The sequence below is a fragment of the Danio rerio genome, chromosome 8 (genome assembly GCF_049306965.1).
Source record: "Danio rerio strain Tuebingen ecotype United States chromosome 8, GRCz12tu, whole genome shotgun sequence".
Lineage (NCBI taxonomy): Eukaryota > Metazoa > Chordata > Actinopteri > Cypriniformes > Danionidae > Danio > Danio rerio.
The window spans coordinates 52,375,001-52,392,862 of NC_133183.1; the positions used below are offsets into that span (position 1 = coordinate 52,375,001).

Sequence of the window (17,862 nt, forward strand, 5' to 3'; positions counted from 1 at the left end):
GCTACTTATAGAGAATTATCACCTTGTTAAAACTAGCAATTGAATTGGACAAATTTAATGGCCGATACTTATACAGACACATTTTAATCATTTATTGTGTGTTATTTTAACCCTCATAATGTATTCAGGTCCAAACACCGATGTGGAGCACTGTCAATAGCTCTAGTTTACTCACAGGATGTTTTTCCCTTCAAACAAATTCTTCACTTAAGTTCAGTTATATGATCGAACTCAATGTGTTCGATGTGATTGAGACAAATATTGTGCATTCTTCTCTATTTACGCGTTTGGATTGACTTTTTATGTCATTTACTCGTGTGGATAATTAATTTCAAGCATAATTCTTAGCATAAGAGGTACAAATAATAATAATAATAAATTAATTAAATGAAGTCACTGATAATTGTTAGTAATGGAGCAAAACTTTACAAATGCTTTAAAATCCTTCAAATAAGTAAGGATCTTTTTTAAGATGAAGATTTTTTTGACAATAATAATAGATCATCTTTAAGTTATTATAAAAACTTTTAATTAGTGTCTAAATGAATGAATTACTGAATGAATAAAAAATAAAAATAAAAAATAGACCTCGACTAGACTATTTTAAGCAATCATGAGTTACAGATTCAAGATTTTAATTAAATTATTTTAATTTCCGTGGGGTTAATACTAGTTATCTGCAATGGGCTATATGCACAGCTAGAGTTTTACAGCCAACGATAATCTTCCGGTGAAAGCTTAATGTGACTATTTTTGATTTTCACAAGATTGTTTTTCCAGCATCGATTGTGTAATGTGATTGCAATACATTCAGTTAAATAAACTTAAGCATTCATTTAGTTGTTAAAGTGTAAAACGAGATGAAAGACTCTTAGGGTTAGATAACCACTAGTGCCGTAAGTGGCAACAAGCTAGTGCAGAAATTCCATTGAAAATACAGGGGTAAAATAAAGTCATATTTTAAAGACATGGCGGGGGAAATGGAATTTAATGTCGTATATCGTATATCTAACAGGCAGTGAAGATCACTGATTTTTAAAGAAATCAGATCTTAAATGTGACAATTTTGTAGTGGAAAGTCAGTCAGCCCTTGGGCTGCCTGGATGAAAATTAAAAGTCTGTGTGCATATAGCCCATTGCACGTTCTTGTCAATTTCATACAATTGTTTTATTATATATTATATATATCATCAGTTTTTTATATGTGGTTTATGTGTAATTAAGTTTCGAAACTTTGCCTGCTTTCCCCAATAACTTTTCATATTAATAAGTCGGGTTAGGGTTATGACTGCTTTATTAAATCAAGATTACTTTGGTAAAAACTGATCTATAATATGAAAATAATGTTCAATTAAATTTTTAAATGCATTATGAGGGTTAAACGTATCAGTAAAAAAATTCTAGTTTTATTTCTTTAAATATTTTTATGATTAGTATCCTATATGACATTATATTACAACTTAAAATACAACACATGTAAATATGTAAATAAAAAAGCACAGCATGATTTATGAATGGCAGCAGGTCTGTTTGTCAGCATGGCAACATGAATCAATCAATTTAAAGCTGTTTAATTTAGAAAAAAAAAAACTAAAAGCATATATATTATAAAGATATTACAAAGAATATAAAGATATTATATATAAAATATCTGTAAACATCAGTCAAAATGATGTTGCATTGGAAGCTGATAAGGTTAAACTTTTGTACTAAAATTACAAAAATAAAGTGAGAAGATTAATAGGAATCAAAAACAGAATGAAAAAGAAAGAAAATTGCAAAATTGCAAATACAGTTGAAGTCTGAATTATTAGCCGCCCTGAATTATTAGCCCCCGTTTATTTTTCCCTAATTTCTGTTTAATGGAGAGAAGATTTTTTCAACACATTTCTAAACATTTAATAACTCATTTCTAATAACTGATTTATTTTATCTTTGCAATGATAACAGTTAATAATATTTGACTAGATATTTTTCAAGACACTTCTATACAGCTTAAAGTGACATTTAAAGGCTTAACTAGGCTAATTAGGTTATTTAGGCAGGTTAGGGTAATTAGGCAAGTTACTGTATAACGATGGTTTCTTCTGTAGACTATCGATAAAGCTTAAGTAAGTAATAAGTGATTAGCTTAAAGGGGCTAATAATTTTGACCTTAAAATGGTTTTTAAAAATTTTAAAAACTGCTTTTATTCTAGCTGAAATAAAACAAATAAGACTTTATCCAGAAGAAAAAATATCATGCTGTGAAAATTTTTCTGTAGAACATTAATTATTAATGAAATTTAAAAAAAAAATTCAAAGGGGGCCTATATATATATGTATAAATGGTGCTAAAAATAATTAGGCAGAAAAGAGATGTATATGGTAAATCTATTTAAAGATAATGAAAAAATACACATTCAGCATTAAAAAAACTTCCAAGAAGTTAATTTAGGTTTGGAATGACATTATAAGTATTTGATATAAAACTTTTGTCTCTAAACATGTGCCACCTGAATGAACAGTAACATAAAAATACAAATCACACTTTAGCCGCAGAAGCAGACAATAAGCTGAAAATGAATTTCGTGGCTATCACAGAGGCAGACATCCAGGCAAGCCAGCATAAAAATCAAAAACTTATGGGATGAGACCATAAGTACAAGAAAGCCCAGAAAAAATGGACTCCATTAGTACCTCCACATCTACATTAGGCGAGCTTTCTCTGGGGTCATAATCATACAGTGCCACCATCCTCCGCGTCGACACTGCATGCTGTCTTCCACTCCTTTTGTTCCTTTCTGAGAGACAAAAAAAGGACAAAAAAACAAATATATACAAGTGCTGGAGCGATAGTAAAGCGAAATTATCTTTAATAGCTTTTGTTAACTACAAATAAATGAATATCAAAATAAATACACAACAAATGCATAATTAATGAACAACAAGAAAGACAGTTTTGCAGGATGACAAGAATTTGATGTTATTGATCAAAAAAATCTATTGTCCAAACTACTGGATTCAGCCAATGGCATGATTTTTAATTAATTAAATGCTTTTTAGGACAATAATTATACAACAAAATACTGTGTTTTTCCCTGACACGTGCAGCACCTTGTCTTGAATGACTTTAAATAAGTTCCCAAATCATGCACTGTGGAGTCCAAACTAATCTATATTGAATATTTAACCAATAAAAAATGGAAATAAATCTGGAAAAAATGTAACATGTTACTGTCAGACAGAAACCTTGTATCTCCATGTACATGGAAAAAGATCATCATCATCATTCTGTGGATTTGCCATTATAGATATATGTCCTTAAATGGTAAACATGCATTATTATTTGAAATTTTTTCAATGCATACATATTTTTGTCATGACAAGTCTTTAAGAGATTTGGTACAGTAATTCATGTACTCTATGGTAATGTTTTCAGGATTTGGTCTTGGCGGAATAGATCTGCTAAGCTGCCGCTGCCGCTGCTTTAAGTATTGATACAGACCAAGTATGAGACTTTGCTACAGTCAGTATTCTGACAGAGTCTGAGAATATAACACACTGCTGCTGCAATTGTAATACATGTAACCCCATAGAAGTACTGTACACACTAGGCTGGGGTGGAAGAAGGTATCCAAAAATGCACTGCAGAAAACAGCCCTGACAAATTAAAAAATGCAAGCTCATTGGTGACAGCAACCAATCCCCTGAACCATGAAGAATGAAAACAATGTCATGTCAGTAGAGGCAGAGCAACAATAGCGATAATCCCACCTACTTTAAGTTAGGCTTAAAGTACATTAAGGCAGTTGTTTTTGCAGAATAACACCTGACAGGCCTTTTGGCAGCCTGACAAAAAGCAAAGAGCTCTTATATAATACTAAAAGGCTTTATTCTGAGGAATTAACCACTTGGATGTACTTTATCCCACTTAATATATAGCTAATTGCCACAAAATGGAAGAATTAGAAACATAACATTGTTTTGAACTATAATAGTTTAACAACACTATTAAGCTTTTAGTTTTCAGAAATAGAAATGAAAGAATAGACTATACACTAATCTATATGCTATTTAGTCACAAGATGGTGCCAAACAGTCAAAAACAGGACTCCACAGACAATGATCATCTCTGTGATCATCAAGATGATTTAAAGTATCCGGATGAGTCTGTTAGTTAGTTAAACAGCAATGTAAATGCAAACTAGTTTGAGGAAAACTAAATCGAAGTGAGCCAAGCCAAACTGTACGATACGGCACAGTAGAAAAGTGGCTGATAAGTCACTGATAAGTGAAAATGTGTCATATTTTGTCCTGGCCAAGTGTTATTTTCTGCAATTATATAACCTCATAAATATTTATATTTGCATCTAAAAGTTTGCATCTAAACCTCATAAGTTAATATAAGTACAGGATTTTCTTTACGGGGTGTCACGGTGGCACAGTGGGTAGCACGTTCGCTTTACTGCAAGAAAGTCGCTAGTTTGAGCCCCGGCTGAGTCAATTTGCGTTTCTGTGTGGAGTTGGCATGCTCTCCCGGTGTTCGCGTGATTTCCTCCATTTGCTCCGGTTTCCCCCACAGTCCAAAGACATGCGGTATAGGTAAATTGGGTAAGTTAAATTGGCCATAGTGTATGTGTGTAGATGAGAGTGTGTGGGGGTTTTCCAGTAATAGGTTGTGGTTGAAAGGGCATCCGCTGCGAAAAACTTATGCTGGATAAATTGGCGGTTCATTCTACTTTGTAGACCCCTGATTGATAAAGAGAATAAGCTGAAAAGAAAATGAATGAATGATTTCTTTACTCAATCACCATGTCTGTGATTTCTGGCACAGGAAAGCATGTCTTAGTCTACTGTAGCAGTTACCGTCTTTAAAGAGTCTTGCGTAGCACTTTATCTTTTATGACAAACAATTTTAGTCCTAAAGTACAGGAAAAGCTAAATGCTCACATAAAATTGGACAAAAATTGGTTAAAAGTTGCTGAAAATGTATTTGACTGTCTCCATAGCTGTCTCTCTGATGGACAAATCAAATATCACCACCATCCACTAGACAAAAGTCCATTTGAGTACATTTTCTACATGAAACGGTACATGAAATGGTAATCATTTAGTAAAGCATGCAGTGTCTGAAGCCACGGTCACACTAGAGTTTGAGTTTGTGAAATTCTGTCATACAGTGCTGCGAATAGGGGCAGGACTAAACAAGATGATTAGATGTGTAAAAAGCGAGTGATTGCTCCATATCTTACATTTCTGTCATGTTTTGATCTTCTATTGGTCTCCCGTAATCATGCGATGTGTTTTTACAGATCAGAGTTTACCAAGCTTGAACTTTGCAACACAATGACATATGAAAATTTTCACATGAGCTTGTTTTTCCGGTCTGCCACATTCGCATGCATATGAACGCAAGTCTATGGGGTAAAAAGTGCAGCGTGACTGCCACTTGACCATATAAGCCACATCAACAACTTTGTCAACAGTGTTTATTTTATTTAAATTCTGAATTTTTGCATGTCTGAACGTACAAGGTTTCCATCCTACAGCAAGAATAATCAGCACAATTTCTTAGTCATCAATTCAATTGATCATTTGACTGTTTAAGTGGTTCTTCCATCAAAACTCAAGGTGCTTTTAAATAGAAACATTTTCAATGATGGTTTCAGACTTCTGACACCACATCATTCTTTTTTGATCTCCCCTTTTCCCTTTATGAGAACAGATGAATAGATCATGCTCGCACTGAAATGTCATTCACTTGTTGAAGACAAACTTGAAGGTGAGCTGTTAAAAGGCACTTAAGTAAAAAAAAAGAAAAGTAAGAAAGGAGGTCTGAATGAGAAAACGGTTGAAGAAGATGGGGGCACAAACCTCTTTTGGATTTCCGGGACCTGCGATTAACTGAACGGCCATCTTTGAACCTATTGCAGTTTACTTAAAAATAAAAAGTGTAAACCAAGAAAGAAAAGGAAGAAAAAAAGGAGATAATGAAAGGAAGGAAGGCACAGGGGGTTTATCCATTTTTTCAAATTCTGGTGTTCCATTTGATATCTACTGTTGAAAGAAAGTCATATGAGAACAAGAGTGATGACAGAACTTTTTTTTTTTTTAAATTAAAATGAATAAAGCATTTTAAAAACTCCCTTCATTTTCTCCACAGGGAAATAGATTTCTAACAGTAACTGATAAACAGTAACTGAGTGAAAACTCTTTTGAGCTCAGAGATGGTTATCTGATTGCATAGGCTTTTGTTGAATCCATCTGTTTGCATATCTTAGAAGAACAATTTCATATCCCTCTATTGTTTTAAATTTGTGTCATTCACAGTGCTTCATGGGACTGTAGTTCTAACCAACATTGACACTGAACTAAATAGTACTGATTTGTGTCCAATTCTCATATGCAGTTGAAGTCAGAATTATTAGCCCTCCTGAATTAGTAGCCTCCCTGTATATTTCCAACCTAATTACTGTTTAACACCAAGAAGATTTTTAATACATTCCAAAACATAATAGTTTTAATAACTCATTTCTAATAACTGATTTGTTTTTTCTTTGCCATGATGACAGTACATAATATTTTACTAGGTATTTTTCAAGATACTAGTATTCACAACATAGGCTCATTCTGAAAATGCAGCCCTATATACATTTCTGGATAGCACCGAATATGTCCCAGAAGGAAATTTTTTGCAGTTTTTGTTTCCGCAAATCCATCAGAGGCTGCTGTGTAAACTTTTTCAGATCTCAAATTTCTCTTGCCATTCGCAACTGCTCTTCTCGCATAAATCAACCAGAGGCTGCTATCGACTGACTGACCGATCAACTGACCCACCCTCTTTCTTCCCTAAACTTAGCCAATAGTGTTTTCCAAAGCACTGATTGACCCTCCCACCCACTTCAACCCAACTGAGAGTTTTAAGAACCAATCCAGCAAAAAAACATCAAATTTTTACCACATTTCAGATTTTGTCACATTCTCACACTATTATTTACTAGATTGTTTTATTTTTGGCATCTGGTTTGTCTTAATTGCTGAAACCAGTTATTGCCGGACTCCAACCCCGTCATCGTGGTCAACTTCTCTCTGCATCTTAAGTCCTTCAACGTACATGTCAAGCTACTGGACAAACTAGTAACAGCGGGAAAGCAGTCCACACAGAGGTAATCGGTCAGCATGAAAAGAAATGACGTCATACAGCCCCGTAATGTTCATTTTAAAAATAAAACGCAATCATACGTACTTCTGGCAACATAATTCGTGATCTCCGGAAATGTATATAAGCCTACATTTTCAGAATGAGCCTGTGTTGAGTATTCAGCCTTTAAGTGCCATTTAAAGGCTTAACTAGGTTAATTACGTTAACAATTTATGCTGAGTTCAGACTGCATGATTTTAGCCCCGATTTTGACTCGTTTTGAAAAATCGCAGACAAATACTTGAAATCACTTGAAATCATCGGCTGTGCAAAAGTAGCTGTCCGCGAGTCAAATCATGCCATGTGAAATGTGTTCTAATTGAACATTGGCGATCACCTACAGCCAATAAGAGAGCAGCATTCACTAGTGTGGGTATCTGCAGGACAGCAGAAAGTTGGGGGAGAAGTTAAGTTTCAGTTTATTCGGACCCAAGAAATGGAGGAAAAACTTGTGGAAATTTGACAGGAGCACCTGTGTCTGTTTGACATGTCATCTGAGCAATATCACAACCAGGTCAAAAAAGAAAAAAAGTTTGTGAGAAATTGCTAATTCCCATCAAATCCAGGTGAGAAAAACAAGATCATTTTCTATCCCACTAAAAGCTTCTTTCTCATTATGCAGTTAATAACAAAAGATCACATCGTTTCCATGTCACTTCTCACGTGTATTTGGTTGTGAGACGTAGTTTGGACAAAGTTGTCAGCAATTCTTCCTATTGCAAAGTCATGCAGTGTGAAACCCCCTGTTGCCGATTGATCTTGTAGTGTAAACATATATACATATTGCTAAAGGGGAGAAGGGGACTAATATCGAAGTAATATCGAACTTAAAATGGTTTAAAATTGTTTTAATTGCTTTTATTTTAGCCAAAATAAAACAAATTAAACTTTCTTCGGTAGAAAAGTCTTAGTATGGGAAATACTGTGAAAAATTCCTTGTTCCGTTAAATCATTTCAAGAATTCACACTTAGCTCATGACTGATTTATACTTCTGCGTCAAACACTGGCGTATGCTACGGCGCTGACGCATAGCCCTTCGCCGTGGCCGTCACTGACGTGCACCTCTCAAAAAATGTAACTACACGTCGCAACGACGCGTAGCGCAAGCTCTGTGATTGGTCGACTTAGTAGCGCTGACGAGTCGGGGCGGGACCGAGAGCCGTGCGAATGGCGCGAACCCAATGTAGCGATTGTTTACAAGTCTGGAGTCCCGTGAAGGAGCTCCGAATGGAATGTTTTGTTTTGTGTTTACCTCATAGTTAAAGTTCCTGCATGTCCGCCGGTTCCTGCCTCAAAATGAGCGAGTTTGAACCACTTGTACATCCCGAATGTGTTCAGGAAAAGCAAAAAAGTAGTGAAGAAACTCGACACAGAGGAACATTTACACCTCACTGCCAACTAGCGTTTCGGAAGTGTTAATGCAGACCAACAGAGACAGCGCGCAGAAGTATAAATGCACAGCTACGCACGTTGCATGCGCTGTGGGTTACGCCGGTCACTTGACGCAGAAGTATAAATCAGGCTTTATACTTGGAATTGTTTGGCATACTGTCCCTGGAGAGAGCCCTGAGCTCAAGGGATCTTTTGGCCCAGGGCTCCCTCCCTTTCGCAGGGCGAGGGGAGATCAAGCTCAGGTCGATCTCAAAACTCCCTCACTGCTGAGGATAAGGTGAACTTCCTGAGAGTAAAACATTAGAAAAAAAATGTATATAATATAAAATACATATAAAATATAGAGCAATATATAATATAGAGCATATTTGGACAGTGTGTCACGGTTTATTCTTTATTTATCCTTTTTCTTCTACTTATTATTATTACATTGTTGTGTCGTGTTGGAGTTGATTTATTAAAAATATTTTTAGGCTAACTCCACCTTGCACCTGCAGCTCATTCTGACTGTCGGCTTTATAAGCAGACGCTGAGTGTGCATCTGGGTGGCTCTTAGTTTTCCAGCGCTTCTGATTGATCCTCCCGATCTTCACTCTCTTGAGAGTATGACCCGTACCTGTTGAGAATCTCCATGTTTCTTGCCCTGATAACGGTCTGAGACTTCTGTGCACGTCTTGTGCAGCTACTGCTGAGAAACCATGCAGGTGTTGTTGCCGTTTATTTAATTCATGGTTGATCTATGCTTTATCTATGCTTTCTCTATGGTTTATGTTTTGTGTATGTTTGTTTGTTCGTTTGTTTAAGTAATTGTTCTGACTGAGAAATATTGTTTATTTAATGATCTATATTTTTTGTTGCAACCTTAATTTGATCAGACACTTATTTTATAGCCTCTAAATAAATAGAGAATTGTAATTCTGAGTTCCGTATCCTTTTATGTTGCTAACCCCTTCCCTAGACAAGCCTTACAAAACTGGAGTTCGTAACAGGTGGGAGGAAGCCAGGTAACTCGAGAGACACCATCGCGGACACGGGGAGAACATGCAAACCCCGCACAGAAATAACCTATGTCCCAGTAAGGACCCGGCGCCATTGGTATTATTGTTGTGAGGCAACAATGCTAGTCACTGGGCCACCGTGCCGCCCGTTCTGGATAAAGGTGGAAGAAGGGGAGGAGGGGGGTTTCTTCCAGATGAAGATAGTTGTAGTAAGGAAATGAGAATATATATAGTGACTTGGGATCCTTTAATTGGAGGATCGTAATTTGCTAATGTGGGCCAGCTGAGTCAATCATGAGCACATTCTCCTCTTGAAATTAGTTTAATATTAAACTTCACTCGGTAAGTATTTAAAATAATAATTCAAAGGAGGGCTTTTCATTTTGATTTCAACTGTACATGTCTGTTAGTCACAACAATTGTGACTAACAGATATGTTAAAATGTCTATATGATAAAAAAATGAAAGATAATTCCAAAAGCAGTGCTACTAATGTGGAGTTCAGACTGCATGATTTTTAAAATAATCGTGTCACAGATTTTTTTACACTGCATCACTATCTGGGCTAGCATTTTGCCGCTGCTATGTTTACACTGCAAGATGGATCGGCGACAGGGAGTTTCACACTGCATGACTTTACAAAAGCAGAATCGCCGACAACATTGTCTAAACCACGTTTCACAACCAAAAACACAAAGTATAGCTGCGTCCCAAATGGCACACTATACACTCATGCACTATGTACTTATGCACTTACACACTCAACAGGATAGTATATGTATGTAGTGGCTTCCCAAATGGCACACTAATGTTTTTTTACTAAGCGGAAATTCAAACCGTTTCCCTGATGACGTTTGACTGTTGCCTAATCAGTGAAATAAACGACTGAATTATCAAGTAATACCTGCCGTAAGTATTGCCGAATTCACCATTGGAAGGCGCTATAATCACTCTCGTAGGAGAATTTTGCTTTCACCATCCAAAATAAATAAAGTTATTCAACATGTGTGTCCGATCGCTCCGCTCCTTCTGCTATGTAAGCAAACCTGCGGTCGTTGAGTGCGTGAAGTGTCCATCATTCCTCACTTCATTTTAGCGGCTGAATGAATGCATCATCCCGGTAATTAAAGTGCACTTATTATTTTGAGAGTTTTCAATGTGAACACACTACTTACACTATTTATACTACAAAATGGCGTAAAATAGTGCATAAGTATGCGATTTGGAACGCAGCTTATATCTTTTGTTATAAACTATATAATGAAAAAGAAGTCTTTAATGGGGTAGAAAATGTACAAATTTGCTCATCTGGGTTTAAAGGGAATTAGCAATTTCTCCTCAACTTTTTTTACTTTTTTCTTTTTATAACATTGCTCAGATGACACGTCAAACAGACACAGGTGCTCCTACCAAATATCCACTAGTTTTTCCTCCATTTCTTATGTCCAAATAAACCGAAAATGAGCGCTTTTAACTTCTCTTCAACCTCCTGCTCACCTCCCATGCTAGTGAATGCTGCTCCCTCATTGCATGTAGGTGATCGCCGATGTTATTTTCAGCCAAAACTCACTTCACACCATGATTTGAATCACCAACAGCTCCAGATATTCAGCATGCCAAATATCTCATGGGCACTCATCTGCGATTCTCTCATATCGCGTCCTTGATAGTTACTCGCGTAAACGAGCATCGATTTACCTGTGATTTCAAGCATTTGTCAGCAATTTCTCAAAACCTGTCTGTGAGTCAAAATTGGGGCTAAAATCATGCAGTCTGAACTCAGCATAAGAGTAACACTAATATACTCAATACTACGAAACAAAATGTGGACTTGAAAACTAGTACCTACTGTCAGGTAAGAGCACAGACAGAAGACTGAGACAAAAAATTAATTAAGGGGGATGAAATTGGCAGGATGGCACACAGACCACCTATTAGCTCATACCTATTTTCTCAATGGGTGTGTTGAGTGGAAGAAAGCCCTGTTTGAGCAGCTGGTCCATCATTTCATCATCATCCGTCTGGATCTCAGAGACCATGTTACAGGGGACGAGGCCCCTGCGGCCACAGATCTCTGCCCTGTAGAATCCATCTGTGTCCTTTTCTCCAAACACCTGGACAACACAGCAGGGCCATGATTAAACTCATTTCACTGCATTTTTAATTATACTCTCTCCAATGTCCCGCACTGCTGCTCTGCTCGGTTTGATACGATGGCTCAACCTCTGTTTTCTTTCTCGGATTATTCACTTATGCTTGTTTCGTTTTAATTTGCATAAAAGTGTCTGCTAATGTAATAAATGTAAATGAGCAATGAAAAGAGAAGATTAACATAAGTTCAATAGGTACATCAAAAAGCATAAGAACAATAGTCTGAACCTGTATTTCCTAAATAATATATTAATATTTATATAATATCAATATATTATGTTCATTCATCCATTGATTTTCTTTTAGGCTTAGTCCCTTTATTAATCTTTGCCACAGCCATATCACCCTGCAGCCCAAGACCGGTTACTCACTAAAGCTAAGCAGGGCTGAGCCTGGTTAGTACCTGGATGGGAGACCACTAGAGAACACTAGGTTGCTGTTGGAAGTGGTGTTAGTGAGGCCAGCAGGGGGCGCTCAACCTGAGGTCTAAGTGAGTCCTAATGCCCCAGTAAAAGTGAAGGGGACACTACACTGTCAGTGGGCGCCGTCGTTCGGATGAGACGTTAAACCGAGGTCCTGACTCTCTGTGGTCATTAAAAATCCCATGGCACTTCTCGTGAAAGAGCAGGGGTATAACCCCGGTGTCCTGGCCAAAGTCCCTCTATCGGCCCATACGATCATGGCCTCCCAATCATCCCCGTCCACTGAATTGGCTCTATCACTGTCTCTCCACTCCACCAATAGCTGGTATGTGTTGAGCGCACTGGCGCCGTTGTCCTGTGGCAGCCGTCGCATCATCCAAGTGGATGCTGCACACTGGTGGTGGTGTGGAGAGACCCCCCTCATGATTGTGAAGCGCTTTGGGTGTATGGCCATACACAATAAATGCTCTATATAAATACACATTACATTACATTACATTACATTACAATCTGGGGTCGCCACAGCGGAATGAACCGCCAATTTATCCAGCATGTGTTTTACACAGTGGATGCCCTTCCAGCTGCAACCCATCACTGGCAAACCTCCAAACATTCACACACATCCACTGCAGACAATTTAGCCCACCCAATTCACCTATACCACATGTTTTTTTTTTTTTTTACTTGTGGGGGAAACCGGAGCACCCAGAGGAAACCTACCCCAATCTTGATTGTGCCCACCACTGCACCACCATACTGCCCAAATAATATGCATTTAAATAATATATCAATATTTATATAATATTAATATATTATTTAACCCTTTGATGCACTACACGGGACCAAAGTGACCCGTCTAAGTTTATTTTTTCTTCATCTATTTTATAGCTTGTGAATCAAATATATTATACTATTATAATGGGGCGAAGCAGTGGTGCAGTAGGTAGTGCTGTCGCCTCACAGCAAGAAGGTCGCTGGTTCGAACCTCGGCTCAGCTGGCGTTTCTGTGTGGAGTTTGCATGTTCTCCCTGCGTTCGCGCGGGTTTTCTCTGGGTGCTCCGTTTTCCCCCACAGTCCAAAGACATGCGGTACAGGTGAATTGGGTAGGCTTAATTGTCTGTAGTGTGTGTGTGTGTGAATGTGTGTGTGTGGATTTTTCCCAGATATGGGTTGCGGCTGGAAGGGCATCCGCTGCGTAAAAACTTGCTGGATAAGTTGGCGGTTCATTCCACTGTGGTGATCCCAGATTAATAAAGGGACAAAGCCGACAAGAAAATGAATGAATGAATGTATTACATTAATATTATATAATACTATATTTTATTAATAATAACAATTCACTTTGATAATTAAAGTAATAACAGTAAATATATAAATTAAAGGGTGACACTTTACAACAAGGTTGTATTAGTTAATGTTATTGTAATATATTTATTAACATGAAGAATACAATGAATAAAACATTTATTACATTATTTATTCATCGTTGTTAATGGAAATAAAGTTAACTCACAGTGCATTAATGTTAACAGGAATGAATTTGGATTTTAATAATGCATTAGTAAATGTAAATTAGTAAAACTATGATTAATAAATGCTAGTAAGTACATTTATTAATGAAACTTTATTGTAAATCATGTGACCAATTAAAGTAATAATAAATAAAACTTATTATATTGATTATTATATTAATGGACTAATGTAAAATTGATTATAACACAAACACATAATATACTGCAGCATTGAAATAAAAAAAGTAATTATAATTTTATTATATTTATTATAAATATAATTATCAAACATGGCATTAGTCTGCATTTTTATAATAACTTATGTCTGAATAAAAGTAGTAAAGTAGTGGTTTATATCACATTCAGTACACAAAAGCCTTGTGAAAATAAATGTATTTATATTTTCTGGATTTATTTTAGTAACTTATTCATGATAATAATAATAATAATTAGTTTTATTATCATCATTATTACATTTACTAATCATGTAAAAACATGTCTATGCATGCTGATTATGTTACTGTATCACAGTTTGAGCCAAATACAGTGTCATAAAATGTTTGTCATTACAACTGTATATTTCAAAATTAAAGAAGAAATAATACACACCCCCAGATGCCAGAAGCTTAAATAACATCAGGGAATTATTTGACATTATTGAAATCAAACCTTTATGATCTGGCCCTCCTTGAAGGGAAGTTCCTCAACAGCAGCATCAGGGTTGGGTGACATTGACAGGGGATCATAGTCAAACATGGCCACAAAGATTCGAGACAAGTCCTCTGGCTCTGACTCATAGTAGTCTGGAGACCGCCGTTCACGTCCGTAACCATCTGAAACACAGGAGAGAGCAATCTTCTTCTACACACAGATACCACAGGGCAGCTAAAGTCCTAAAAAAGAACAGTTTGTTGTCTCAGAGGCATCAGTCGTGCTTCTATGGCAGCTAAACAGCACTGACAAATATACATACATTATGCAGCTACTTGACTACACAACAATGTCTTCTTACACCAAGACAAGAAACACATTAATATAATAAACTGATATTATACTAATCACAGCTATTACGAAAGCATATTATAAAGCAAAATTCCTTGCCACATAACACACCAGACGGGTGATATATACAAACATCTCAAAAACAGAAGAATGCAGAAAGAACACTTCCATGCAATTCAAAAGAATGAGGAAAGGGAATAAAAACATTGCTGTTTTACTGTAAAAAACATTTAGAAATTTTTTGAACAGACATGCAGCAACTCTCTAGTAATATTTTACTGGAATGATCTACTACCAGTCAAAATCGTTCCATGTGAAGTATCAAATGACCCTTTTATCTTGTACTAGACACACAAAGAAATAAATAGTAGACCATGCCAGTTAAAGGAGCTATGTGTAGGAATATTTATTTATGATTAGCTTTATCATTGCCAAAAAATTTGAACCATGTAAGTATATTGGTGCTTTGAATTACATTTAAAGGTGCCATAGAATGAACATACGGATATACCTTGTTCTCTTGTAAATCCTACTAGTGTAAAATCCTGGTAAAAAACAGGTCAATTGTAACAAACATTGACTTCATTGTTTCATTTAATAATATGCAGGTCCCAGGCTGCATTTGATTGGCCACAACATTTCCTAGTGAGATTACAACAATGATGTTGTTTTCCCGTATTTTTAGTTTATCTAATCTTTTCTATGTATGTGGGACTCTTATTTTGAGAACAGGTGACTAAAACTCACTCCGCTCTGCCTTGTCTGTACATTGCAGTCTATATGTTGCTAAGTGACACAGATAGACACTGAATGGTACAGCCAAGGTGCGTACACTAAAAAAACAATGTTAAGAATTTCAAAAGACATAGTGCATAGTGCTGGCAGTTCTCAGCCAACCATCTTTTCACAGCACATTAGAACAAAAAATGTGGTATATGTGGATTATACTATATTATTTTTTTCAGCACCATATGAAGAATCATAGAGTCTGTTTAAAATTAGTAGTGGGCCGTTATTGCCGTTATTGTGTTGCTAGACTCTAATCGCGCAATAAAAATAACATCGCCATTAATCTGTTCTCAAAGTTGGGTTAGGAGCTGGGTCTATTCTACGCAAGTGATGACTTTCACCTTGATATTTTAGCACGGATGTATACCTGACCGGTGAGCCGTCTGACAAAAAGGTGCCCTTCTGAATCAAATCAGCAGGATTCCTGACTTTAACTGCAGTTTGGCAGTTTCACTTAAACTCATGAACATTTCAATCATGCCGCTGTGACAAACTGAGGTATTAGATGCAAATAAGGAGTAAGGACTGGTGAGAGTGTTATGGAATTTAATAACGCACGCCAAGTGGAAAGAAAAAAACTTCTGCGTTTTGCGATGTGTGTGTGTTATTGTGTGCAGTCCTTTACTGACAGCCGCGTGTGTGGATCCTGTAGGAAAATATGACGAAAAGTCCAACATGACGGTAATAGTTTGATTGCGGTGTTTACTTCAATAATGCCACTAATATATGCATACTCCACATGTCTTAATTTCATTTCTGTTTAGTTTAGTTATGACTTTCATCGGATTAAGGTGATCAAAAATCGCTTATAGTTCAAAATTCATGTTTAACTGAATAAATAATTAGTAAACACATGTACATCTTATTGAACACATTTACTTTAACAGTTACATTAACATTTATATTCATTACCAATTATTATAGTAGAACAGTTTCTCATGCAGTTTGTGAATTATTTTTAGTAAACAGGAGATAAGCCCCTGGTCTAATGCGCCACCTGGCTTGAGAAACCCGTTCAGTTGAAAAGATTTTTAAGGAATCTACTCATTTTTTTATATGTGTTTTTTATTAGAATTGAATATTTTGTACATGCTTATTTTAAAGTACATCACAATGTTTGTGTATGTTTGAAAGCAGACACTGACAAGATAAAAGGTTATTAATATTCAGCACCGTTCCAAATATGGTTAAAATTGAGCTGTTGTTATAAATGGGTATAAAATCATTTACAGTATGTAGAATTTTTTAACTTACCTAAACAACAAACCCACTATTGGAAAACAATTTTAATTATTCAATCATTGCACTCTATGGCACATTTAATATCTTAAATGTAAAAGCAACATATTGCTGGCTGTAGTTTGCTTTATGGCCACCACTGTCCCCAATAACAAGGGTTTCTGAATTCCTCATTTAGCCCCTTTAATTATAAGTGTATATGCTGTGCAGCTGATATAAGTAAATCATGCACCCAATTACTGATAGGAATAAGATTATAACACTTACAAGCAGCATTAAAAATACATTTATCATGGTCCTCAATGAAAGTGAAGGCATATCTGCTCTTAACGTTTGTGATCTTACAACATCCAACAGTGAAAAACGCACATGCATGAAACAACTAAAGAAAATTCAGGGTAAATGCAGATGGATGAAGATAAAGACAGCAAGGGGAGCAAGAGGGGTTCACAAACACTTTCTGGTGTTTAAGACCACACAAGAATGAGCACAAACGAAGGAGCAATCACTCGGAAGCCTAACCTAAACCTAGTCATTAAAAATAATTCCACGTCATGGAAATAAATAGTAAAATTATTGTATAAAAATAAAAATTGCCTCTGATTTTTACTGCATATACTGCCTCCAGATTAAGTCCTTAATAAGCATATAAAGGTAGACTAATATTAAAAATAGTTCAAAAAATATGCCTCACACTATCTGTTACTGACAGGATCCTGCATGTCTATCTTTGTAAAAAAAAGGCAGCTTCTGTTCTTTTTGAGTCAGGAATACAAGTAAAGCTCTAGTGACTGCCTGCTTATTTTTAAATTTAATAAATCTGTATAAATCTAAAACATAAGGTAATTTTCAATAAACTGCAGGTTTATCTGTGTTTTTTAGTTACACAACTGCCTCAATTTTCTTTCTACTCCTTTTATGCAATTTAGACATGACAAAAGCTGAAAGATTGAATGGGACTCAAATTGGACAGGGTTAGTAAAAAAGGGTCATATTACACTAGAGTACTATTAGCTACTGTTTAGCTATTGCAATTTTACATCTGAGACTAATTGTTCTGACCATTTATTCTGGTGTCATAATTATAAATGAAGTCCCAAAACATTTGTGTTTGGTAAACATGATGTTACAGAAGCAGTCAATAGAGCTTACCTTGTATTTTCATTTAAAAACC

General features: G+C 36.1%; 1 protein-coding gene across 49 annotated transcripts in view; it reads right to left on the reverse strand.

Moving 5' to 3' along the window:
* rimbp2b (RIMS binding protein 2b) overlaps positions 1-17,862 on the reverse strand; it is a 268,387-nt gene that overhangs the window by 10,297 nt on the left and 240,228 nt on the right. For 36 of the 49 annotated variants that reach the window (XR_002459411.3, XM_009304219.5, XM_073911059.1 and 33 more), the window contains 4 exons: positions 14,328-14,491; positions 11,520-11,688; positions 5,857-5,919; positions 2,680-2,783 (listed from right to left, as the gene is read on the reverse strand). Coding sequence is in view for 46 of the 49 variants with exons in the window: in XM_009304219.5 (XP_009302494.1) it covers positions 2,680-2,783; positions 5,857-5,919; positions 11,520-11,688; positions 14,328-14,491 (500 nt within the window). In the remaining 3 variants the exon portion in view is untranslated. The remainder of the gene's footprint in view (positions 1-2,679; positions 2,784-5,856; positions 5,920-11,519; positions 11,689-14,327; positions 14,492-17,862) is intronic. The other 13 variants (XR_012384726.1, XR_012384727.1, XM_073911102.1 and 10 more) reach the window with 1 other exon arrangement.